Source organism: Sapajus apella, unplaced genomic scaffold (genome assembly GCF_009761245.1).
Source record: "Sapajus apella isolate SASKATOON/1434 unplaced genomic scaffold, GSC_monkey_1.0 scaffold12, whole genome shotgun sequence".
NCBI lineage: Eukaryota > Metazoa > Chordata > Mammalia > Primates > Cebidae > Sapajus > Sapajus apella.
This window is the reverse complement of record NW_022436952.1, coordinates 21,263,228-21,291,197: the sequence shown is the minus strand read 5'-3', so window position 1 is coordinate 21,291,197 and position 27,970 is coordinate 21,263,228. Positions and strand designations below refer to the sequence as shown.

The 27,970-nt window shown below is 39.7% G+C and overlaps 1 protein-coding gene across 1 annotated transcript in view; it reads left to right on the top strand.

The window, feature by feature from the left end:
• Nucleotides 1-8,084: 8,084 nt before the first annotated feature.
• Nucleotides 8,085-27,970, top strand: part of MAP2K4 (mitogen-activated protein kinase kinase 4) — a 97,686-nt gene continuing 77,800 nt past the window's right edge. Inside the window, exons 1-3 of the mRNA XM_032279375.1 lie at nt 8,085-8,258; nt 19,767-19,799; nt 21,620-21,669. Of these exons, the coding sequence (XP_032135266.1) occupies nt 8,144-8,258; nt 19,767-19,799; nt 21,620-21,669 (198 nt within the window). The 5' untranslated portion in view covers nt 8,085-8,143. The remainder of the gene's footprint in view (nt 8,259-19,766; nt 19,800-21,619; nt 21,670-27,970) is intronic.

The following is a 27,970-nucleotide window of genomic DNA, read 5'->3' as shown; positions in this document are numbered from 1 at the left end:
AGAGCTACCATAAGACTCATCAGTTCCACTCCTACATATATACACAAGAGATCTGAAAATGTTATGTCCACAGAAAAACGTGTACAAATGCTCATTGCAGCATTATTCATAATAGCCAAAAAGTGGAAGTGACCCAAAATGTCCATCAAGATAAATGGATAAACAAAATGTGATATATCCATGCAATATAATAGTATCCAGTCATAGAAATGAAACACTGTTATGTGGTACAACATAGATGAACCTTAAAAGTATTATGGTGAGTGAAAGAAGTTAGATACATATTGTGTGACCACATACTGTGTGATTCTATTTGTATGAAATGTCTAGAATTGGCAAACATATTGGGACAGAAAGTAGATTCGTAGTTGCTTAAACTAGGGATGGGGGCAGTTAGGGTCCAATGGGGAGCAACTGCAAAGGGTATAAAGGTTCCTATGGGGATGAGAAAAGTGTTCCAAATTTGATTGTTGTGATGGTTGCATAACTCTCTGAATGTACAAAAACCACTGAATTGTACACTATAAGTAGGTGGATTATATGGTATGTGAATTATAGGCTAATAAAACTTAAAAAAACACAATGAAACAAAACAATATTATTAAATTCAAACCAGATACTGTTACCTAATCTTAAAAATAAAGCCAAACCCACAATGCCCTCCCCCAAGTATTATTAAATTTTACAATCTTGAGTTAGCCAGAGATGCCTGTTGTGGTCTCATGTAAGACGACATTTGACACATGCCTTTGCATGTGAGGCCTTTTCCTGGCTACAACGTAGGTGACTCCTTTCTTTTAGATGCATTTCAGTAAGTCATTATTTTCATCAGAACCTACCCAGTAAATTAAATTAGTTGGACAAATTCAGACTTAGTTGTTAGAAGTTATAGTACTTGGTTTGCTGTTTTGTTCTCGGGAGTAATACAATTTAGCAAAACGTTTAACTTCTGTGTGACATTTTTAGTTTTGTCATGCTTTTTATTTTCCCTAATATTTTATTATAAAACATTTCAGATATACAGTTGAAACAATTGTAGTTAATAGCAGTCTATCCACCACCTAGACGTCATCTTCAGCATTTTATTATGCTTGTTTTGGCATATCGCTATTTATCTTTCTATCACTCTATCCTATCATTCAACCATTTTTCGAAGTAAACTGCAGACATCAGTATTATCTCCCCTTAAATACTGCTGTACTCATATAATCAGCTAGAGTTTTATATTTGTATTTCTTTTTCTTCTTGAGACAGAGTCTTGCTTTGTCGCTTAGGCTGGAGTCCAGTGGCAATCTCAGCTCACGATAACCTCCACCTCCCAGGTTCAAGCTATTCTCCTGTCTCAGTCTCCTGAGTCACTGGGACTACAGGCAGGAGCCACCACACCCAGCTAATTTTTGTATCTTTAGTAGAGATGGCATTTCACCTTGTCAGCCAGGCTGGTTTCAAACACCTGACCTCAAGTGATCTGCCTGCCTTGGCCTCCCAAAGTGCTGGGATTATAGGTAGGAGCCACTGTACCCCCAGCCTGATATTTGTTTACAGATTTTCTTTTGATGTAAAATTTACATACAATGAAATGCAAAAATCTTTAGCATACATTTGCTACATTTTGACAAGTGCTTACACTAGTGTGACCCAAACTCTTATCAAGGTATAGAATATGATCATTTCCCCAGAAAGTTCCCTTTTCCCCTTCCCAGTTAATCTCCAAGATCGTTTCCCTCTATTTTAGTTAGTTAGTTTGTATTTATTTATTTATTTATTGAGGTGGAGTCTCCCTTTGTCTCCCAGGCTGGAGTGCAGTGGCATGATCTCGGCTCACTGCAACCTTCACCTCCTGGGTTCGAATGATTATTCTACCTTAGCCTCCTGAGTAGCTGGGATTACAGGCATGCACCATCATGCCTGACTAATTTTTGTCTTTTTAGAAGAGATGGGGTTTCACCATGTTGCCCAGCCTGGTTTTGAACTCCTGACTTCAGGTAATCTGCCCGCCTTGGCCTCCCAAAGTGCTAGGATTACAAGTGTAAGCCACCACGCTGGCTTTTTTTTTCTTTTGTAAGTGAGGGTAGAGCAATGGAATACAGAATACGTGGACAGGTTGTGGGTGTAGTTCTTGCAGAACAAAATCATGTACCTTCGTGTTATGTTTGTATTTAGTCAGACCATGGTATTCACTAGCATAAATGGTAGCATGGTATTCACTTTTGGTAATGACTTAGAATGACATATTCCCATTCTTTCACTCTTATAAATAATGTTGTGATGAACACATGCTTATAAATCTTTATACATATGCATGATTATTAATAGTCAAAATTAGTAATATTGGCCGGGCATGGTGGCTCACGCCTGTAATGCCAGCACTTTGGGATGCCAAGGTCAGGGAATCACTAGAGGCCAGGAATTCAAGACAAGCCTGGGCAACACGGTGGAATCCTGTCTGTACTAAAAAAGAATAAAAAATTACCTGGGCAAGGTGACACATACCTGTAGTCTCATCTGCTTGGGAGGCTAAGCCATGAGAATAACTTGAACCCAGAGATGGAGGCTGTAGTGAGCCAAGATCATGCCACTGAACTCCAGCCTGGGCAACAGAGCAAGACTCTCGCTCCCCCCACCAAAAAAAAAAAAATTAGTAATATCATCTTTTATCTGAACCAGATGAAACTTTGGTTCTTTAATGGCGTGAACTGGTCGAAGTTTCTCACAGGCTCTGTAATTTCCAATGAAATGCAATGCTCAAATGATATCCAGAAACCTGCACAGCTTGCAGCCTTCTGCCTGAAGAAGCGACATCAGTCATTGGGTGGCCTGGTCCTGTGTCTGGGCAATTCGAAGGCGGGTGTTTCAGTCAAAGATAGTTGCCGAAGCTATATGGAATATCTGGTTCCATCCAAATAGAGGTGTCTGATCCTTCTTGTTTCTTTCCCAAAGGCTGAAATTGGGGTCCTAAGTTGAAATCCAGCTGTAAATTACTTTTTCTTTATTTGGAATGTGAAGTAAAAGATATTTTTTTGAGGCCGGGAGTGCTGGCTCATGCCTGTAATCCCAGCACTTTGGGAGGCCAAGGCGGGCGGATCACCTGAGGTCAGGAGTTCGAGACCAGCCTGACCAACATGGAGAAACTCCATCTCTACTAAAAATATAAAATTAGCTGGACATGGTGGCACATGCCTGTAATCCCAACTACTAGGGAGACTGAGGCAGGAGAATCATTTGAACCCAGGTGGCGGAGGTTGCAGTGAGCCAAGATCATACCACTGGACTCCAGCCTGGCTGAAAGAGTGAGACTCTGTCTCAAAAAAAAACAAACACAAAAAAACCTCACAAATATCAAACTCTAGCTAATTATATGAGTGCTGCAGTATTTAAGACGGCATAATACTGATATCTGCAATTTACTTAAGAATTGCTTAAGAATTGCTTGGGACATGAAGGTTGCAGTGAGCTGAGATCACGCCCTTGCACTCCAGCCTGGGCAACAAGAGTGAAACTTCATTAAAAAAAAAAAAGGTATTCTTAATCTAACCATTGACATATGTATCAAAAAGAACAAGCAAGCTAGATTTCTTAATAAAAGTTCTCTAAGCAAGGAATACACATACATTAGTCTTTCTCTGCAGCCTCTTTCAGGATGGGGCACTTTGATATTGCCATACATTCCTTTTAACAATTATCTTAATTTGTTATTTTCATTTACTCTAGGGGAAGACAAGATCATTTCAGGTCCATTTGGGGATTTCCTCAAAAACATATAAATGTGAAGTTGGTGGTTATTCATATGTATTGCTTAATTGCCTTCTCGTCTCCCCAATGATTATGCCAGCTACCACCACTACTACTAAAAAAGTTAACATTTTTTAAGCAATTCGTTTTTTCCAAACTGTGTATTAGTTTGCTAGGAATGTCATAGCAAAGTACCAAGAGAACCAATAAACAACAGAAATATATTTTCTCACAATTATGGAGGCTGGAAGTCCAAAGTGTAGGCAGAGTTGGTGTCCTTTGAGGACGCTTTCTGTGGCTTGTAGATGATCATCTCACTCTGTGTGTCTGCATCCTAATCTCTTTATAAAGACACCAGTCACATTGGATTAGGGCCCATTTTACTTTAAAAACCCTATCTCCAAATATAGTCACAACCTGAGATGCTGGGGGCTAGGTCTCCAACATATAAATTTGGAGGGGGAGCAGAACACAATTTAGTCCATAACAAATCATAAAACATAAACATGTAAGAGAAATGTGAGCATAAGAAAAAGTTAAAAAGCTCATACATAGCTTCCTCAGTTTGAACAAATCAAAGTGCTTTCTCGTTTTTGTGATATGCAGATCTAATTATTGGCTCTTACCTTACTAGTTTACGTTACCAACAGCAATGCAAGTATATGTCAGTTTTATCACAAACTCAGAATTTGATATTATCAGACAAAAAATATGATTAGCTATATATTTATTGTATTTCTCTTTTAATTCAATTTCACAATTCCCTTAATGAATTTGCTAGGTTGAATGTTTTCACATATGTGTGTGTGTGTGTGTGAGTGTGTGTATATATTTTTAATTTTCTTTTTGTTTTTTTAGAGATGGGGTTTTGCTCTGTTGCCCAGGCTGGAGTGCAGTGGCACAATCTCGGCTCACTGCAACCTCTGCCTCCCAGGTTCCAGCGATTCTCCTGCCTCACTCCACCTAGTAGCTAGGATTACAGGTGCCGGCCACCACATGTGGCTAATTTTTTTTTCCCCCGTATTTTTAGTAGAGACGTGGTTTCACCATGTTGGCCAGGCTGGTCTCTTAACTCCTGAACTCAAGTGATCCACCAGCCTCGCCCTCCTAAAATGCTGGGATTATAGGCGTGAACCAACACCCCCAGCCTTCTTTGATATTTGTTATTTACAATATTGGATGTGTGTGTGTGTGTGTAAATTAATTTTCTAGTAGTTGCCTAATCTGTAGTGTTGCTTTTAAGATTTCCATTAAAAGAATATATATTAAATTCTTAGCGAAGGCCAGTCATGATGGCTCACACCTAAAATCCTCGCATTTTAGGAGGCTAACGTTGGTGGATTGTTTGAGGCTAGGAGTTTGAGACAAGTTTGTGTAACATAATGAGATTCTGTTTCTACAAAAATTATAAAAATTAGCTGGGTGTGGTGCGTGCCTGTAGTCCCAGCTCCTCAGGAGGCTAAGGTGGGAGAATTGCTTGAGTCTGGGAGGTCCCAGCTATCGTGAGCTGTGATGGTGCCACTGTATTCCAGCCTGGTGACAGAGTAAGACTCTGTCTCAAAAATAAAAAATTTAAAAAAAAATTCCTGTTAAGGAAATAAGTATAATTAGAAAAGGAGGCTTATAGCACATTACATAAGACTGTAAATACATTAACTGTGCACATTGAAGAATTGAAGTAAGATGTTCATGGTGCTTATGGGAATGGTAAGACTTAAAGTCCTCCAAGCCATTTCTTGGCACCATTCCAGTCCCCAAGGCAGTGGAAAACAGAACTGAGACACACACAAAGGTGACATTTAGATCACAGGAACTGGTTCGGAACCCTACTGGCAAGTACCGGAATAAAGGATCTGAAAATCGCTCTAGTATAACTATTTGTTATCTGATCATCTTGCATCTAGAGCCTGATGATGATAGGAGACTACATTTGAGACATTTGCCAGCTGACTATGGGGCTGTTGAAGCCTTTTCCCTGTGTGCTGAAGTGGCCAAGCCAAAAGAAATATAAAACTTCCTGCTGGGGGTATGGAAGGGGCTGTTTTTCTTTATCCATCTTTTCTAATCATTGGCAAGTTGTGTTGATGTTTTGAAAGAAGCATTTGATTTGATTTTTTTATACTTAACGTCTCCAGGTACTAAAATAAAAACCCTAATGAAAAGAAAGCCACTTTTCAACCTGTACCTTAAAAGAAGAGAATGTTAGAGAGCCCCTTATAGCTTCTCATTTTCTTTGTCATTTATTGTTTTTCTTCCCATCTGCACCATGGAGAAGATGTAGACAGAAAATTTAGCCTGTATTCTGAGCTTTTTTTTTTTTTTGAGACAAGCTCTTACTCTGTGACCCAAGCTGGAGTGCGGTGGTGTTATCACTGTTCACTGCAACCTTGACCTCTCCAGGCTCAGGTGATCCACCCCAGCCTTCTGAGTAGCTGGACTACAGGTGGTTGCCACCATGCCTGGCTCATTAAAAAATTTTTTTTTTGTAGAGACTGGTTTTCACCATGTTGGCCAGGATGGTCTTGAATTCTTGGGCTCAAGTGATCTGCCCGACTCTTCCTTCCAAAGTGTTACAGGGGTGAGCCACCATGTCCTGCCTGAGCTGAATAATTTGGATGGGAATCTTTCCTTTTGGGTTCTTATAAGATTTCCCCTTCAAGGCCCTCACATTTAGGATGCCCTAGGAGCATAAAGAGCAAGGTGGGCGACTGATTTCCTGATGAGAATCCAGTGATGTTTATACGACCTGGACTTGGAGATATTTAGCAGTCGGCTAGGCACAAGGAGGAGAATTCTGTCAGGCTCCCCATTTAAGTACATCTACTTGCTCTCACCTTCAGTTTGTCTTTAACGCCTCTCCACTTGACTTTTCTGGCTAGTCAGTTTTAGGATCTGAGCAATCAAGGTGATGGATGAAGTTGCGTTTGGAACAGGAAGGCAGAACTATTTTGACCTAGGACATTTTTCCAACAATCTGTGAGGAACCCTGAGCATCAAATAAGGTCTGGGTGGAAGGAGTTTGGGGAAGGAAGTCTAGGCATACATCACACAATGCTTCTAAATGGCAGAAAATGTCCATCTCCACGGCTTAGACTTTTTGGGATGTAGGATAGCTGGCCATTCTATTTTAGGCAAGATTGCCTGGCTAGAAACCCATGTCTTACCATTTCAAGTACATTGTGGTTGGCTCTCAAATTCTAGCCTCATAGAGAGCTAGTTTTCTTCTTTCAGCTGTCTTCCTAAAATAAAAGTCTCCGTGCAAAGCAATAGAAGAAACCTCATATTGTTTTTTGGGGTTGTCATTTTATATAACTTACAGTAATGACTATGGCTGGTCTTATACAAGATATAAAGGATTTGGCGGTGGGAATCCAGTCTGCCTTTAGGGGAAGATGGTGATGTAGATAGTATTATTTCAGGAGGCTGCAGAGTGTTGGGTGCTTAAAGACATGCTTCTCAAATTTAATGAGCACGTGAATTACCTTGTGGTATTGTTAAGACGTAGCCTCTAATTCAGTACTTTTGGGATGGCTTCATGGATAGCACTGGTTAGTACCCCTTAGAGCTCCCCCGTCCCCTCAGAGAAGTGTAGAGGGTTGGGGTATTGAGCTTAAGAGGAGCTCCAGACTGTAACCTAGCTACAGGTAACTACCCTCTGGAAGCGATGTTTAGCGACTGGAGGAGAAAGGAATCCCTGGGATCCTTTTCAACTTTACTATTTTGACTTTGGGTTCTGCGATTCCAAGAAGGGGGACTTTTGGGAGTCACATACATCCATGAGAATGATGAAAGCTGTGTACCCTCTCTCCCTCCAAATGCAGAACGATTTGTTTTTTTTTTTGAGACGGAGTTTCGCTCCTGTTACCCATACTGGAGTGCAATGGCGCGATCTCGGCTCACCGCAACCTCCGCCTCCTGGGTTCAGGCAATTCTCCTGCCTCAGCCTCCTGAGTAGCTGGGATTACAGGCACGCGCCACCATGCCCAGCTAATTTTTGGTAGTTTTAGTAGAGACGGGGTTTCACCTTGTTGACCAGGATGGTCTTGATCTCTTGACCTTGTGATCCACCCGCCTCGGCCTCCCAAAGTGCTGGGATTACAGGCTTGAGCCACCGCGCCCGGCCTACGATTTTTAATTCTGCAAACCACTTTAGGCTCCGCGGGCCCGCAGCCCTGGTCCAAGACGGCTGTTGGCTTCCCAGGTCGCGCACCCCCGACACCGGCGGTGCTGCAGCTCAGCATCTAGCTCGGCCTGCGCCTCGGGCTCGGAGGGGGGGGGCGTGTCCAGAGGCGTGTCCAGGGCGTGCCGGAGGCGGGGCCAACGCGGGCAAGCCGCGCCCCTCGGCCGTGCGAGAGGCCGAGCTTGCTGCATTGCAGCCGCCGCGGCGCCGCTCGGCTCTTCACTCCCAACAATGGCGGCTCCGAGCCCGAGCGGCGGCGGCGGCTCCGGGGGCGGTAGCGGCAGCGGCACCCCGGGCCCCGTAGGGTCCCCAGCGCCGGGCCACCCGGCCGTCAGCAGCATGCAGGGTAAGGAACGCGGCCGCGCCGAGACCCTGGCCCCCTCGCACTGCAACCCGCGTCGTCGCGGCCTGCCCCAGCGGACGCCCCCGGACCCGGCTGAGGAAGCTACGGCAGCCGCCGGCGTCTCCCTCTCTCCCTCCCCGGCTTCCCGCCCGGCTCCTGGCCGCCTCTGGCCCGGCTTGGATTCGGGCTCCGGCCCGCACAGGCCCCGGCCCTGGCCTCGGCCTCTGCCTGCGCTTGTACCCTGGGCCCTGCCGGGCTCCCCGCCGGCCCGCCGGGCCCACCTGGCCCGGGACCGCCCCCGCGGCCGCCCCCATCGTGCCCGCCGCTTACCTGGCGCCCGTCCGGCCCCGGTTTCCGGGAACGCGCGGGCCCGGGGCTGCGGCAGGGCGGGAGGGGCGTCGGGCCTGGCTCCCGGTCCCTGACGCCGCTCAGGTAGGCGGCGGAGACAGCGGCCCCGGCCGGCGCCCCTCGGCCCGGTCGCCGCAGTGGGCCCCGCTCAGGGCCATCTTGGCTCTCGCCGGGCACAGCTGGAGCCAGACCACCGAGCTGACCTCGGGCTCCGCGGGCCTCTTGGAACCTGCATTTTCAAACTTTTGCAGGGTTTCTGTGCGCTGGAAGGGAATGGGGTGGGGGGCGAGTTGCTCAGTCCTGTGCCACCTGTAAGGTAGGTAGGTAGGCTGCCATTGGCCTGGGAGAGGCATTTTGTTCCAGGCCAGGGATTTCTGTGTTAGCAGGAAGGGGGAAAAAAAAACCCAGAAGACTGAATTCGGTTTAAATAGAGAGATACAGGAAATAGACAGAGGTCAAAGTGATACTGTCGTGTCTGGACATCTGAGGCAGATCTGCTAATTAATGGCTTTGCCCACTGAGATTGCCTATTTGCTCTGTATGGCTCTTGATAGGGGGTGTTGTGAAAATATCAGGCCTGAGCCTGTTGGGGACCATTTCCTTAAATTTACTGGGGAATTTTGAGTAGTAATGCTATTTTTAAGACAGGGAATCTCAGAAATCTCTTGACAACTTTAGCAAACTGCTTATGTTGAATTGGTGACAGAATAAGGGTCGGGGCACCTTTGGTAGTCAGTGTGACCATGGTTACTTTTTGATTGCATTCTTCTTAAAGGGCTTCTTGTATTTAGTTAGATTCAACAGACATTTATTGACTATTTCATGTTTATAGAGCATGCCATAATTCAGGAAGAAATGACAGGATTTTATTTCTCTTTACATCCCTGTCACCCTCGCAGTGAGATAATTTTAATATACATAAAAACCAGTGATAGATATATAGGCAGGATGATGTCAGAGCTTAGAGGACACTTTCTGTGCAGGCCTAAGATAATTTAAAATTGAATTAGTTATTGGATGCCCACTGTGTTGTACAGCACATTATACTGATGAAGTATAAGACTGGCTTCCTGACGGGACAGCTTTACCATCTAGGTAATAGTGGGGGTAAATGAAGTGGCAAAATGACAATTTAGGATTGTATTTCTTGTGCCAGATGGGTGACTTAACAAGCTTATAAAAAGAAGGTGGTTTGTTTGTTTTATTGGTGGGGAAGCTGACAGTTTGAAATAACTGGGTACAATTTTTTTTTGGTTCAAAAAATATTTATTGAACATCTGCATAGAACTCTTATGCTGAGTTTATAGAGAATTGGACAGTCTCTTCCCTGATGGAGGTTATCCTCCTGTGAAGATGGGGGAGGAAGGCTATTTAGCTAAACATGAAAAATTCCTAGCTGGGAAAGTAATAAAGGTAACAAACTGGGTTTTGCGATAGAAGTCCACTTGATAAGATGGTCAGAGAAGGCTTGTCTGGAAAGCTAACTGTCTTTTGCTGGAAGACGGTTCTAGACAGAGGGAACAGTGTGTATAAAGGTTCTAGAGCAGGGAAGGGCTCAGAGTGTTCTAGGAACTCTTAAGTCATGTTGTTAGGAATTTTTCTGATGCTCTCCATTCTCCTCAACCCTTGTATGTTGATACCCAGTAAACCAAACTTTCTAATAAGCAGAACCCAATTTAGATGGGAAAAGGACCTAAGACCTCTCTTTGAATTACTGCTGAATTTTCTTTTGTATCAATATTGTGTCTAGTCTTAATTGATTCAGGAATTTGTTAGTTATATCTTGTTTTCGAAATTCTTGATTTGTCAGAATGAAGAGAAGTGCTTGAAATTCTCAGGGTCTTGTCTAGCACAGTCTAAGTTATAAAGGTTATCTTAAGCAGCAATTTAGGATCTTTTTGTTTTGTTCAGTTAAGAGTCATACCTCCCATACAGGATCTTCTTTTCCTTTAGATCAGACTTTACAGAGTGGGCCTGAGAAGATGTTTGATGTACTTCCATTCCTTCTTTCCCAATCTGGTTATACTTGCCACTCAAAAAACTTGCTTTCTGGGAGTTGTTAATGACCATGCTCTTTGAAACAGCAGGATTCAGTTGTGGGACATAAGGAATGTTTCATGCAGTAGACACTGGATATCCTCTTATGTGATAAGCACTGTGGTGGGCACTGGATAACCTTGGGTATTTTTTCATGGCTTGATGTTTGTGGCCCAAGAGTTATCCAGGCTGGGCAATGTTGTTTTCTTAATACACTGCTTAAGAGCCAGAGCTCTGGAGTCCTGGGTTTGAATCCCTTGGCCAGGATTCAGGTATGCGTTTTGTGACCAAGGGCAATGTACTTAACCTTTAGTTGCTCACTTGAAAAGTAGAAATAATGCTTACCTCACAGGTGGCTTTGAGATTGCTTGTAAGTAAGCCTGGGACCTGTCATATAGTAAGGATGCAATACACATTAGCCATCATTGTTAGTAGTGACAAAATTGTTATAGTCTCATTAATGGTCCCCTTTATTATTAGTAAATGAGTCCCTAACCTCTCATTAGTTACCACACAATTTCTTAAGCTTCATATTACTGGGTCCCATCCTTTTCTCTAGCCTGTTAATTTCCCCACTTTTCATTATTGAGCAGTCTTTTCAGAGTATCCTAGATGAGATTTTATTCTGCTTCAAACTCCAAATCTGTTTTTTTTCTGGATCTGAGGATTCTCAAATGAATTATAATGTGAACAATATGAAACAGAAGTCTAGCTATCAGGCTGGGCGCGGTGGCTCACGCCTGTAATCCCAGCACTTTGGGAGGCCGAGGTGGGTGGATAACGAGGTCAGGAGTTCGAGACCAGTCTGTCCAATATGGTGAAACCCTGTCTCTATTAAAAAAAACAAAACAAAAATTAGCTGGGTGTGGTGGTGCATGCCTGTAGTCCCAGCTACTTGGGAGGCTGAGGTGGAGAATCGCTTGAAGCTGGGAGGTAGAGGTTGCAGTGAGCTGAGATCGCGCCACTGCACTCCAGCCTGGGTAACAGAGCAAGACTCCATCTCACAATAAAAAATTAAAAAAATAAAAATAAAAATAAAAGAAGTCTAGCTATCAATTTGCTCTACTCGTTTTTTTCCATAGGGGATGGCTAGATGGTTGGAATGGATTCATAGTGAATTTGACTTTATAACAGTAGTCAACAGATCTAATTTTGGTTGCATGTTTAACAGTTGTGGCTTCTAATCTGGCCATTTTGCCACTGTCCCTCAGATAATAGGGAATAGCCGCTAATTTTGTTTTTACTCATAGATTTGAGTGTTTTCACTCTTTCCGACTCATTTTTTTCTCATGTCCATTCACAGACACACCCAACCTTTATAAGTTGAGTAGTTCTTATGCTTTGGTTCCTTGATGACTAAAACTAACAAAATGTAAATCTGTTTGCCAAGTTAGGGAAATGGTTTTATAAAAGTGTATTTGACATTAGGATGAGTTTGCGTTTGAGAGAGGAAACAATACTCAAATGAATTACTCTGAGAAACGTTTTTATTCTTAATGTTTCATCAATAATTTGTTAATTTAGATAGATTTAATAGGGAAATTTCTTGCATATTAAGGCCTCATTCTGTGGAAGAGTATGTTTCTTTAGCCCAAGAAATTGTAGTCAACTTAAAGTATGGAATTGACTTGTAACATTCAAGAACCTTCCTAGCCATGGCTTGAGTTTTCTCTTGTGACAAATCTAAAGCCTAGTGACTTTAGCTAAGTTAGTGTGAATCCTATATAGAGAAGATCCTGTTATACCAGGTAATTATCTCAGATATGGATAGCAAATAGTATTAGATAGCGTCATGGTTGGCATGTTAGAGAATAGCATATTCTGATTAACCGAGCTTGCCAGTTAGTTGGGAATTCAGCAGCTTCTCAAATGAAATTGCATAGGCAGGATCATTCCTTTTTCACTAGTAGCTGTAGCAGCTAGCTTTCCCATAGCATGCAGTAATGTTTAAGAAAGAAAAGGATGTTGAAGTGGAAAGACCACTGGTCTTAGACCCAGAAAACCATGGTTAAGGTAATTGCTCTGCTTTTTACAAACACTGTGACTTTAGGGAAATTACCTAACTTTTCTGAATTCTCTGTTCAGAAATTTCTCATTTGTTAAAATAGGGTTAATGCTTAACCTGTAGGGCTGTTGTAAGAATCTTGTTATCAATGCATGTGAAAATGCTATATTATAAAATATCTGTAAGTATATATAGATTGTTATTAGACATGATTATTTGCCTGCTATAGTTACTAGTCATTTAAAATGTAATAGATTTTAAAGATCTCTTACCTGAGAAATGTCAGTTTTCAATAGATGTTTTCCTAAAATTGTTAGAATAGAATCTGTAATTGCTTCGGAAAAACACTGAGCTGTTTGTAAAATACTTGTTACAAGTAATAGTTACAAAATATATGTTGTAGGTGCATGTGATTTTCTTAAAGTGCTGATCTAGGCAGTTGTTTTTTTTCTTCTTAGGTCTTAAATATAGGTATATAACAGAAAACTTTGGGACTCATCCAGTCCTTAGCTATTTACCCTTAGCTGAGCATTTCTATATATTATTTTAAGTAAAAAGATGATAGGTTTATTTTGCTTTAGAAAACACACTGATACTTTAGAATGTAATGAGGTATATCTGATTTAAGAAAAAGTTAAGGAAGATTTAAAGTAAATGTAGTTATTTCTCCCAGTAGTATTTGAATATAAAATGTATACGAAATATTCTGCTTTTGATTCTATTTATCTGTTTTTACCAATTAGTCTGATTTTCGAGAACCATGGGAGAACTTTATCTTAATTTTAAAGAACTGAACTGTGCAGACAGTGTAAGAGTTTCAAACCCCAGAACTGCTTGCTCTTCCCAATGTGTTGCATAACATTTCTTTTACTGTTTAACAGAACCTCATACAAGTCCACCTCAGCAAGTTAGTACCCCCTGAAAGCACAGATTGCATTTCTTTTTATGTTTCCTTAAAAATTAGAGCAACTCTAATATTAAAGTAAAAAAATGGAAAAACATCTCTCTTCACTTTTAGAATATATATATTTTCACGTTTTCCTCTAATATACCTTACTCGAGTGAATGTATGCTGAAACTTGAAGGTGGGATATTAGTTAACCCTGTATTTTGAGTTATTTTCTTTTTTAGTAAATTTTTCTTCTTTCATGAATTTGAGAAGCTGGATTGATGTGAGCCCACCGGTTCCTTATTTTTAGGGGTCTGGATCTCATAATCCTAACTCCATTCTACATAATCCAGGTCAGTCTCCTTTGTAGTCTTTAGTACATGGAGAGGGCACAAATGATACAATCTGAGAAACTTTAATTGAAACTTAAAAAAGAAACTGTTAACACAACTCGTTTTTTCACTGTTCTTACCTAGTTTGATGCTCACAACCACCTGTAAGGGTAGGTGGGCATAGTCCCTTTCATAGATTTGGGGATAGACATTTATTTGTTCCAGTAAGGGTGGGTTTTAACCACCTGCATGACTGGTAGCCTTTGCTCCTCTTAATACTCTACTACATGGTTCTCTGAGCTCTCACTTAAGTCATTTTGGCCATTCAGGTCTGAAGGAAGAATCTTTGCCAGAAGTGATGCAGATTCAGGAATAGAAGAGAGAGATTATTTTAGATTTCAGTCAGGGGGCGGAAGCTCCAAGCAACCAGCCACCTTTTGAGATGATTTTGGAGCCTTGGTGCTCCAAGAATGATGCACTTTGTGTTACAATGTTCTAAACTTGCTGGAGGGTTTACAGTGGCATTTTGAATCTGGAGACATTTTGATTGGGAATCTCCATGTAAGTAGAAGACTTTAATTACAGGAAACCAGTGCAGATTTGAAAGGTAATAGAATCCTCTTAACACTATATATATATATATATATATATATATATATATATATATATATATATGTGGAACTCATTTGGCATAGAATTTAACAAATGTTGCCATTCTGGCTAAATTTGTAATCTGGGCAAATTACTGTTTTTGCTAATGGGTTAGCTTCTAGCTGTTTCCTCCCAACTCCAGAAAGTCTTCAGCTGTCTCTTCACACTCTTGGTAAGGTTGGGAGTTTAACATGTGCTTATATTAATGGAAGGTATTCAAGTACAAGGAGTCATAAGATTGGCCTAGCTTGTGGCTACACAGTGAAAGGGAAATGAGCCAGTAGTTTACACAACTCAGGGTGGGCCTTTTCAATGAAGAAAACAATTACATCATATGCATCTTGGTTCTTTAAGAGCAACACGTTATTACCCCTCATGGAGAAAGAAGATTAAAGTGGACATCACAGCAGCTTTTTAAAGCTGTATTGTATTTCATCTTACTCAAAATTGCTCAAACATTTATAAAAGAGGAATCAAGAAAAGTGTTGCCAAAGTGTGTGTGCATATATATATATATATATATATACTCATACTCATATATATATATAAAAAACTTGCCTATGACTATAATGTATATATATATGACTTGCCTCTGTCTATTGATTGCCTGGCTTTACTAAAGAAATAAGTGATGTTAAGTGGCTCCCCTGATGCTTTTGGCAGTTTTCCAGGGATCTGGTTATATGCCTGTCTTGGGGAAATACCTATCTTTTGGGGGTTGTTAGAGTCCTCAGGATACCAGGCTGTGCCTAGGAAGGGTTGTGGTAGAGGTGTAGAGTGTGGGGTGGGGATCCCCAGGGCTGTTTGGAGTCCTTCCCCTTTAATTCTCTCAAGGTGACTGGGAAAGAAAGGAGAAAGACTGGTTTTGTGTAGGTTAAGCTGGTCTGGTGAGCCACAGAAAGATAGGGAAGGTGCTATTATTGCTCCCATGAGGGAGAGAACAGGAATAATAATGCCTGTGATGATAATAACCTGCATTAGTCCAGGCTCTTGGTTGGCCATTTTAGATACATTTTCCCATTTAATCATCAAAGCTCTTTTGGGTATTATTTTCTTTTTCACAGATGAGGAAATTGAGGCTCATAGAAGTTAGATACTTGCCCAAAGGAACATAATTGTAAGTTACTGTCTCTGAGCATACTGTGCTTCATTGAACAGGCTTGAGGAGGTAATGTGACATTTAGTTTTGTGGTCAGAGAATAAATAAGGTGGTCATTGCTGAAAGGAAGAAAAAGAGCTGGCATTATGAGGAGGACAAGATCTTGAGTTTTATAGTGTGGAAGGGATTTGATTAGTATTTTATCAAATCCTGACTGGTTTTGGATGATGCAAACAACCTGGAATTGCTAACTTAGGGTGGTTCCCTTTTGATAAAGTTTGAGAAAGCTCAACTAAGAAAATCTGAAAGAAATAAACTAGCAGGAAATAAATCTTGTGGAACTTGCTCTAAGCACAATGAACATACAAGTTTAGGGTAAGTTTAGATAATACCTTAGATAGTAGAGCCATAATGATATACTATGGGTAACTGTGGTTTAAGGCACATCACAGAATTTTGAGGCTGGAAGTTTGAAGGTGTCAGACAACTAGACCCTTCATGCTTGTGACGGAAGAAAGACTGTGGCATGGCCTATGAGCCTGACCCAGTAAGGCAGCTCTGATTTTCTTTATATTAGTGTAGGTTCATATTGTAGTTCATAATGCACTTTCAGCAGTGGAGAAATCCAGAGTGTCCAGGGAATCAGAAGGAACTACTGAGGAGGTAGGAAACCACTTATGCCCCGCCCCGGACCCTCTGATTATATCATCAACCTAGAGGAATGGGAATGGAGATAACTACAAAACCCCGTAATGGCCATTACACAAGCAAAATTAGATTTAGGCACACAGTTTCCAAACTCTTAAGATAATAATCTTTATTTAAAAATGACAAAACTAGAACTCAAGTGATATGACTTCAGTTTCACAGTTGGAACTAGAACTCTGGTCTCCTAACACGCTTCATTTTGTTTTTTATGTTGTCAAATACTATTTGCTTTTTGTTTTTATATGCACTTACATCCTAAACAGCCTCTTACCTCACTGTATTTGTAAGAATAGTAAATTGTGGGTTTCAAGTTATGGCCATATGAAAGATCTTAAAATTGAGGTAAGAGGGTGAGAATGAGGGGCAAATGTGGAAATGAGGGTAGGAGAGACCCAGAGAGAAAGAGGAGGAGGAAGAAACCCCATGTAGCTTTATTTCTTTTATAGGCTTACTAGCATTCTGTCCTATGCATTTTGATATTGATTCTTAAATATCAATGCCAAGAATTAAGAATTTAAATTCTTAAATATTATTTTTGATATTCTAAGATTTACTTAAACTTGCCTGGGGCCAGGAAAAATGAAAAAGACTCAAATTTACCCCTACTTGCAATGGGGAAAATGTAAGTGGAGGATCATGTCAGATTAAGCCCCAACGTACAGATAGTTCACCCAGATATAAAAAAACTGAGGCACACAAGACTTTTAAACCAGTTACTGTCAACAGGTTCAGCTGATTATCTAGTACTTCCAGAGACGTAGGACTTAAAGTGAGTGAATAGGAAGTCAGAATTCAGGAGTCATGGGAGATCAAAAATTGGACATATGGGCCACGTGAGATGGCTCATGCCTATACTCCCATCACTTTGGGAGGCCGAGGCAGGAGGATTGTTTGAGACTAGCCTGGGCAACATGTTGGAACTCCATCTCTACAACAAAAAAATAAAAAAATTAGCTGGACATAGTGGCTTGTACCTGCTGAGATGAGAGGATTGCTTGAGCCCAGGAGTTTGAGGCTGCGGTGAGCTGTGATCATGCCACTGCACTCCAGCATGGTAGACAGCAAGACCCTCATTCTAAAAAAAAAGAAAAAGAAAAAATTGAACATAAGTGAGTGAATATTAATGAATATTATAGCATAACTATGAACTTGCTTTTTGTAAAGTTGAGGATATTAGAAGTTTTCCTCAATTTTCCTTCCCACCATCTTTCACTTGTACAAGATTGTTGGTTGTCCCCTTTGTCCACCCTTGCTCCTTGAGTATGAGCTAGTGGAGCTATTTGATACTTTCCCAAATCTGTACTAGAAGCACTAACTTTCTGACTTTTGCAGGTCTTAGAGGTTTAGACAGTTTAGCTAAAAAAGCTTCTTACCTAATTTAATTGATAATGTTAAGAAAGTTATAGAATACTGAAGAAAAGGTGAGCCAGTGTGTTCCAGTTAATTTAGCTCTTGCTTGTCAGTAGACTCTGGGCTAGTTACCTAGTATTTTCTTAGTGAGAAATAATGCGGGGAGATGGATGTTTGGATGAGACCCCAGAATTCATTCACCTGGTCACTTCCTCCGTAATTAGATATAAAGAGCAAGTCTGTACTTAGGCTTTGAAAATTTTAATCCTCTTTCCACCTCCTTTTTAGCTACTTATATAGATTCTGTAGTGTAACAGAACTTCAGGTTTTGAGAATTTTTTTAGCACTTAAACTGGGGCTTAGCTTCTAATGTGTTAGAGCAGTCATTGGTGACATTCTGTCTTTCTCAGCCACATACACCTTAACATTTTTAATATAGTATACACAGATTAAGCACTGTAACTTTTTTTTTGACACAACCTTACATACACATTCATTCATTTTTGTCTACCTTACAAATTTATTTTCTTGCTCCTTTCAGCATCCACATTACTATTTTGTTCACCTCTTCTCTCACCTTTTCACCTCTTTCTTTTTGCTACCTAGTTAAAATCATTCTCTGTATTTAGAGCTACAAAGAAAAGAGTAATTACTGTTTTAAAGCTGTTTCTCCAGCCTCCTTTCCAGTTGTAGTAAAAGGTGAGGTTCACCTTCCCTTTTCCAGTGAGATTCGGGGAAGACTTGCCTGCTACTTCCAGAGAACCGTTTTCTTCCTGAACGTACTCAGCTCATTTTGCGTGTTAGGAGGGGTCTTTTAGTTGTTTAGGCTTGGAAGACCCATACACCTCTGTTTTTCTGTCTGAATTCTGTTCCCACTGCACGTTTGATGGGGCAGCATATTGACCTTCAGTGGTAGAGAGACCAGGGCCAGACTTTGTAGGTTTGCCCTGCTATTTCTTTCCCATGAAGTCTCCATTCTTACTTCTTCCTGCATTGTCATTTGTGTGATTAGGTAGTCAGCAGTGGATTACTTTGGTGGTGGTGCACCAAAGACACTTTCATGTCAAAGTAGCTACATTAGCATTTTTCAGTTTTTTTTCTTTATAGATGATATTTTAGAATCCTAAGAATTTTGATAACTTGATAGGAAAGACTATTTATCCTTCCTTCAGTCCTGGCTCTTTTTTCTGCAGGTTTTGATTGAATTTGTTTAAACACGAAGTTATTATAAGTTTACTTCCCCCGTTTTGTTCCCCAAAACAATAATAAACACAAGCATAGATAGACCACTAACCAGATAATCTACTCACTAAACTAGGGGTGAAAGAATATTTTGTGAAGGCTTTTGTTTTAAATGGCTTATTTTACTGGGTGCATCTTATTAAAACTTACATCTCTATACAATGTATACATAAGGTATACCCAGATCCAACTGGATTTGGAAAATGTGTTTAAGTTTCTAGGGGGAAGTCACAGGTTTTCTTCCTATAACTTCTAAAGTACTTGGCTTTCTCATTCCTAGGGACACTATCTTTTTTCATGCCTATTTTAGAATTTCAGCCCCTCTTCAGCAGTTCTTTTTCTTATTGTTTGAAGTTAGCTAATTTACTAGGAAATGTTTTATGTGTGTGTAAGTTTCACAATTTATGAACTGCTAAAACTTTTGAATCATAGATGGTAATTAATCATGGGTAACTCTAAATCAGTAATTTAAGCTAGTTAAGTAACTCATATGTTGTATTTGTAGGTTGAAAATATTGAAAAAATGGACATAACTATCTTAAAGGTTACTGTTAACTTCTAAGGGCTTATAGCTATTCTTTTTATTAAATATGAAAAATAAAGATTGAGACAGTGCAGTACAATTTAAACTTGATTTCAGTGCTATGTAATACAGTACATCTACCTGTGAAAGAGCTAAGTTTTTAAAGAAACCTCATGTGTTATCGCTGTCTCTGGTGGGTGTAATATGATTTGACCTGTTCTTGAATTCATTTTAATCAAAATGTAATATAAAAATGCAATGTCATGTTCCAATTTTGGTTGGTTTGATTTACAGTAAATGAACGGGAACTTATCTTTTTTACTTTAGGCTTTCAGATAAACTTCTGTGAAAAGGCACAAAGTAAGCTACAAATTTTATGATATTATGCTATTTATTTTTTTCATATCCATCTTGGTTTTGGGACTGTGTCCACTATTGTTTCAGCTAACCAACCATGGCAATTTTACATTAAAAGAGCTTCCATTTTTCATTCTTCTTTCAAATATGAAAAAAATGGTATTCTTGATGTAAATTGTTCTTTTTTCACTTGAAATTGAAATGGCAATATATATATAGGTATTTAGATGTATATAATATGGAAATATGTATTTAGGTAAAGAAAAGTATATATAGGTATTCAGACTTAACATAATTTAAATTACAATTTGAAGAGAGTTCACTTTTAAGATTGTGCAGAAAGTATAGAGTTATATTCAGAGATCTTATGCTTTAAAATTGAATTATTATAAACCATACATTGAATGTATTTTTACTTTTTTTCTTTTAAACAAAACAGTGTTTTTCTCCTGTCTCCCTCACTGTCCTTATTCTGTATTAGGACATTAGTCTGCATATAATACAGAATAGACTTTCTGTATTAAAAACAAAGTTGTAAACCTTGCATTTTATTTTATTTTTTTGAGACAGGGTCCCACTCTGTTGTCCATGCTGGAGTGCAGTGGTGCAATCATAGCTCACTGCAGCCTTGACCTCCCTCAAGCTATCCTCCTGTCTAAGCCTCCTAAGTAACTATACAGGTGCATGCCTCCATGCAAGACTAACTTTAAACTTTTGTAGAGACAGGGTCTCGCTTTGTTGTCTAGGCTAGGAGTTCAAACTCCTAGGCTCAAGAGGTCCTCCTTTCTTGGTCTCCCAAAATGCCAGGGTTACAGGTGTGAGACACTGCACCCAGCCAAAAAAAAAAAAAAAATGCATTTAAACTTAAATGTCATCTGTATAAAGTCATCTGTATAAAAAAATCTCATCTCAAGGAGACTACTCTCCAGTTAACATAAAAATATCCCAGAATGTGATATAGGTTGTTTTAGCATTTGCCTCTTTATTCATGAACTGGAGAAGAATGATGCTTTGATATGTATCATTCTTAGGTAAATTGATTCAAAGGCAAAAAACATCTAACCTGGAAAAAACATTTCTGCTATGTTTAAAATTTTTTTTGAATGAGAATGCTTTATTTCCACGGGTTGACTGTTGTGACTTCTTTGAAATGTAGTTAGCAAAAATTTATTTCTTGAATGGTTTACCCATGATGTAATTGTATATAAATAATAGAGATCAAGCACCTAGACCCTAGGATAAAATTTTTTAATTGGTTCATTACTATTACTCTTCCCTTGCCTTAAATAAACAGCCAAAAATAATACACAGTTTCCTGCTTATAGTGAACCTTTATATATATCTATATGTAATAAAGTTACAACTTCTATTTTGTACTTTTAATTTTGACATATTCACTGTGATAATTTTTAGCTTTCACTTTTAAAAACATCTGCTTAATATTTAGCATGACAGAGTTTAGCTTTTGTTTTTTAGAGACGGAGTTTCGCTCTTGTTACCCGGGCTGGAGTGCAATGGCGTGATCTCGGCTCACCGCAACCTCCGCCTCCTGGGTTCAGGCAATTCTCCTGCCTCAGCCTCCTGAGTAGCTGGGATTACAGGCACGCGCCACCATGCCCAGCTAATTTTTTGTAGTTTTAGTAGAGACGGGGTTTCACCATGTTGACCAGGATGGTCTCGATCTCTTGACCTCGTGATCCACCCGCCTCGGCCTCCCAAAGTGCTGGGATTACAGGCTTGAGCCACCACGCCCGGCAGATCATTATACTTCTTAAAGCTACAGTTCAGGAATATTCAGTCTTTAGTCCCACATTCTACCTCAGAGTACCTGAGGGTGTGGCACACTTCCTTAAATCAGCAATTCACTGGAGAAGTAATTCTCGGCAGAGGTGGCAATGGTAATAGGAGTGATAGAACTGATTCTCTTTGTGGGCCCCTACCCCCTTGAGAGTCACATTCCCTTGAAGCTGGATGTTTATAGCTGAGGTGGTGAACGCTAATTCTGGAATATATATTTGCATAGATTAATGATTCATGCTGTTGAGTTGTGTGCTTTTGGTGTTATAAATCATCTTTATTCTTGAATCAGAGACTGAGGCAGACATTAGAAGATAGCCCTGGTTTTTTAACTCACAGTACTCCCAAGTGCTGCTCCTTGAAGATGTATGTGACTTCTTAGCTGTTGATGAATTTTCCAACCACTTCTAATCAGGCATTTGTGTTTTTGAGTTCTGATTTTGTTCAGAATATTATGAGGCCTTTTGCCTTTGTAGTATGTATGTTTCTGGAAACTTTTATCTATTATTTAGGAAATTTGCTATATAAAGGTAACATTTTTTCAGTGTTTTTTTTTTTTTTTTTAAATTATCTACAACTAACATGTGATTATATTATTGTTCTTGAGCAAATTTGTTTTCCCCAGCGTTAATTGCCTCATTTATGGTTCACCGTGAATCTTCTCTGAACATAAGTAAATATATCAGTTAACCACTCAGCTCTCCCCTTTCCCCCCCCCTTTTTTTTGTTGAGTTAGCTACCCATCCATACTCTCGCCCTTATCTGGAGTGGTAGCACTTGAGGCCTGCTTCACACTGCTGTTCCCATTGTTTTGTGAAGGTCTGATTCTGATTCTCTGTTTCTAGGATTTCATCTTTTTGTTTTATTTTTCCCATTTCCACTCTGCCAAAATGAGAATAGAGATATATTCTTATCTCAGGAAGACTGAGAATATATAATCTACCAAAATATACTCTCATTTTGGTACAGTATACTAAGTCTTCCTGAGATAAGAGTTCTGTCTTAGTAGTTTTTAATTATTTCTTAAGCTTTTTGGGTCTTTCTGTGCCTGAAAATGCCTTTTTCTTTTTTGAGACAGGGTCTTGTGCCGTTGCCCTGGCTGGGAGTGAATGGTGCTATCATAGCTCACTGCAGTCTTGAACAACTGGACTCAAGCGATTCTCCTACCTTACCCTCTTGAGCAGCTGGCACTACAGGCATATGCCACCATGTCTGTCTCATTGTTAAATTTTTTTGTAGAGGACGGGGTCTTGCTCTGTTGCTCAGGATGGTCTCGAACTCAAGCTATCCTGCCTTGGCCACCCAAAGTGCTGGAATTACAGGCGTGAACCACTGCCTGGCTTTGAAAATGTCTTTAAATAGTTAACCCTCATAATAGATTAGTAGTTTTATTGGGTATAGAATTCTGGGTCAGAAATTTTTTTCCAGAATTATGTTTGTATTTCAACAGCATTTTCTATTTTACATGGTTACTTTAAAAGGTTAGATGTGATTTTGATTCCTGAAACTTGGTTTGTGACCTTTTTTTCCTTTTGTGATTTATTGTGGGATTTTTCTTTTTCCCCAGTGTCTGAAATCTCACTATATTTGCATTCTTCATCCCCCTCCCCTCCCCTCTTCCCTTTTCCCAGTCTTTTCCCTCCTTTTCCTCCTCCCCTTACCTTTCTTTTTCCTTCTAGTTTGCTCTCAGTTGACTCTTTCAATCTAGAAACCACTCTTTCATTCTAGGAAAAACAGTTTTTTATTCTGTTATTGATCTGGGATGTCTGTTCTTCTTACATTGATGTATTGATTCGGTGAAATCCCATCAGACTTTTAAAATATGTATAATGTGACATTTTGATTCCAAAATATGTGTGAAAATGCAAAGTACCTAGAATAGCCAAAAACAATTTTCTAAAACAGTAAGTTGGAAGACTTAAACTACCTGATTTCAGCTACTACAAGCTACAGTAATTAAAGCTTGGTGGAAGGATATTAAGGATAAACAAATAGAACAATGGAATATAATAGAAAGTCCAGTAGACAAATGCACATGTATAGCCCATTTATTTTTGACTATGGTGCTTATACAGTTCAGTGGGAAAAGGGATAGGCTTTTCAAGGTGATGGAACAAACTGGAAAAAGGTTTGAAAGGTTAAATCTTAATTTCTACTTCACACCACATGCAAAAATTACCTCAAGATGGATCATAGACCTAAAAGTAAAAGCAAAACCTCTATAAAGCTTCTAAAAGAAAATATTCAAAATATATTTATTTCACATAGGCAGAAATTTCTTTGATAAGACAAACCATTAAAAAAAATAAATCGGATTTTATCAAAATTAAAAATTTCTGTTCATCAAAAGTTTTTTAAGAAAATAAATAGGCAAGGCCAGGTGTGGCGGCTCATGCCTGTAATTTGGTGAGGCTGAGGCGGGCAAGTCACTTGAGGTCAGGAGTTCGAGACCAGTCTGACCAACAGAGTGAAACCACATCTGTTAGCTTGGAGTGGTGGTGCATGCCTGTAATCCCAGCTACTTGGGAGGCTGTGGTGGGAGAATCACTTGAACCCAGGAGGCAGAGGTTGCAGTACTGCACTCCAGCCCGGGCGACAAGAATGGAAAAACAACAACAACAAGAAAAAAAAAAAAAGGCAAATCACATACTAGAAGAAAACATTCACAATGTATACTTTTGACACAGTACTTTTGTAAACATTCACAATGTATACTTTTGACAAAGTACTTTTGTATGTGTAAGGAGCTACAACTCAAAACAACCCTGTTTACTTTTTTGTTTTTGAGACAGAATTTTGCTCTGTCACCAAAGCTGGAGTGCATCATAGCTTACTGTAACGTTGAACTTGTGGGTTCCAGCGACCCTCCCACCTTAGCCTCCAGAGTAGCTGGGACTACAGGCACATTCCATCAACCCTGACTCATTAAAAAAAATTGTAGAGATAGGATCTTACTATGTTGCCCAGCTGGGTTTTGAACTCTCCTTAAGTGATCCTCCTGCCTTGGCCTCCCAAAGTGCTGGGATTACATACATTGAGCCCCTGGGGCCATCCCAAAGAACCCAATTTAAAAAATGGTTTAAAGACTGTGATAGACACTTCACAAAGAATGTATTGAAATGGATGATAAGTATTAGAGAAACAAACATAAGAACATTAGTAAGAAGAGAAATGCAGACTAAAACAGAAGGTGATAACCACTACACCTCCACCTGAAGTAGAATTTAAAAGACCAGGCAATATGTTGGCAAATCATGGTATGAGCAGAATTCTCCTATATTGTTGAGGAAGTAGAAAATGGTACAACCACTTTAGAAAACTGTTGGCTAGGTGTGTTATAAAATGAAACAAGCATCTGCCTCATGACCCAACCGTTTTACTTTTTGTTATTTACCTAAAATGAAAATAACCTCAAATATTTTTAGGTGAATGTTCATAGAAACTTTATTTGTAATAGCCTCCAAATTAGAAACCCAGTGTTCAATAATGGAAAAATGAATAAATAAATTATGGTATATTATTCAATAAAATAATCTTCCTCAGTAAAGTGGAGAAAATACTAATAACTGCAACCATATTGATGAATCTCTAAAAATGCTGAGCAGAAGAAGCCAGACACAAAAGAGAACACAGTGATTCTATCTCTGTGAAATCTAGAGTAGGCAGAAAGCATCTGTGGTGATTGAAATCAGAGCAATGCTTGCCCCTGGAGGAGATTGACAAGAATGGCATTAAGGAACCAGGAAATTTTCTGGGGTGATGGAATGTTCTCTATCTTGCTATATTTTGTGAGATAGAAAGGTGTTGGCATTTGTCAAAGCGCATTGAACCATGTATGCTTATGATTTGTGCATCTCACTATATGTAAATGATGCCTCAATTTTAAAAGCAGTGCAGAACAATAACAATAACAATAACAATTATGTATACATGTATTATTATTTTTTGAGACGGAGTCTTGCTCTATCACCCAGGCTGGAGTGATAGATCAGTGATGTGATCTCACTGCAACCTCTGCCTCCTGGGTTCAAGTGATTCTCCTGCCTCAGCCTCCTGAGTAGCTGAGATTACGGGTGCCCACCGCTACGCCCGGCTAATTTTTTGTCTTTTTAGTAGAGGCAGGGTTTCACTGTGTTACCCAGGATGGTCTTGATCTCCTGACCTTGTGATTCACCAGCCTTGGCCTCCCAAATTGCTAGGATTACAAGAATGAGCCACTATGCCTGGCCAGTAACAATAAAAATTATATTGATAGATTTTTTTTTTCCTCTCACTGAACAGTATTTATGGTTTTCTCCATGTTCTCAAAGCGTCTGTATATTTCAACAATTGAGATGACTCGATAAATATGTGAACCCTGTGTTTTTATTAAATTCAGCTTTTATGCCTGTGGAACAATACTGTGATAAATTTTATTTCTGCCCATTTGGTTTCCCTTTTTGTAATGTTTGTGAAAGAACACTAGAGTGAAATTTTTAATATCTGTTGCACCACATCAGGTATGGTGTACCCTGAAGTAGTTAAAGTCCCCTAAAAAGTGTGTGGAGACTTGTTTTTAGTGTGCTTTAAAAATTTACTATTGCTTGGCCGGGTGCGGTGGCTCAAGCCTGTAATCCCAGCACTTTGGGAGGCCGAGGCGGGTGGATCACGAGGTCAAGAGATCGGGACCATCCTGGTCAACATGGTGAAACCCCGTCTCTACTAAAAATACAAAAAAAATTAGCTAGGCATGGTGGCGCGTGCCTGTAATCTCAGCTACTCAGGAGGCTGAGGCAGGAGAATTGCCTGAACCCAGGAGGCGGAGGTTGCGGTGAGCCGAGATCGTGCCATTGCACTCCAGCCTGGGTAACAAGAGTGAAACTCCGTCTCAAAAAAAAAAAAAAAAAAATTTACTATTGCTTTTTTCTCTTTTTTTAATACAGAAAAAGTATAAAGAAGAAAGCCAAAATGGCCCATTATCTTATCATCCAGGTTCATGTTACTCTTTAAAAAATCAGTAGTACCTGCTTCTGGTAAGATAATTCAGTTGATGCAGAAAGTTATAAAACAAAAAATAAGCTTCATGCCCTTAATATTTATCTCCATAGATAAATGTTATAAATCCTATTTATATAATAGGGTTAATAGAGATAACTATTAAATGTAATATGCTCTGCAGAAAAGCTTATTATAGATCAGAATATATAATAATTTATATAAATCCTTAAAGAATATTTACACACAATAGCAGTTTTATTCTGTACTTTTTGTAGCTTGATGTTTTTCACTTAGTAACTTAGTACATCTTGAAAATATTTCTGAATTAACACATAGCCTTTTCTTTTCTCCTCCTCCTCCTTTCTTCATTCTTCTTTCTCCTTCCTTTTTCTTTTGGTGACGGTCTCGCTGTGTTGCCTAGGCTGAAGTGTAGTAGTATGATCTCAGCTTACCACAGTCTCTACCTCCTGGGCTCAAGTGATTCTTGTGCTTTCACCTCCCAAGAAACTGGGTTACAGGTGTGCACTACCACACCTGGCTAATTTTTGTATTTTTTTGGTGGAGATGGGGTTTTACCTGTTGGCCAGGCTGGTCTTGAATTCCTGTCCCAAGTGATCCACCCACCTTGGCTTCCCAAAGTGCATGGGCGTGAGCCACTGCGCCCCACTCACATACTCTATTCTTAGTTATGTAGTATTTATTACATTGTATAGGTGTATTCTATATTTAACTAGTTTCTTATTAATAGCTATTTAGATTATTTTCACCGTTTAATTAAAAACAATGTTTTAAAGAACAACTTTGTGCTGGTGAAACATACTTTTAAAAATTAACCAGTGTTTAATTGTTCATAGGTTGGTAATGAGACTGGAAGTAGCTGTGTCTTCTCAACCTTGTTAACTACTGAGGTACTAGACTGGAAAATTCTTTGTTACGGGAGGCTGTTGTCCTGTGCATGGTAGAATGTTTACTGGCATCCCACTGGGTGTCAGTAACACCTGCCCCCTACTAGCTATGACAGCCAAAAATGTCTTCAGACATTACCAGATAACCCTTGGAGTGCAAATTTGCTCCTTCTTAGGACCACTGTTACAGAGAGCACTGCAGGTTTACATAGATGAATCTTTTTCCTGACTGAGGAGCTGCAGAGGTCAGATATAAGAGGTGTATTCCTTATCTTGGGGTTTGAATGGATGCCAGAAAGGGGAATTTGGGGAATGGGTATAGGGATATCTCATAAAGTCCAGGGAAAACATCAGAGCATTCAGAGCAACTCATAGTTGCCAGAAACCAAAGCAGTCTGTGTGTGTTCTTTCATACATTTAGCAAATGTTTGTTGAATGTCTACCATCTGCTAGTTACTATGGTGTGGGCATGGGTATTTCATTTTGAAAAAAGAG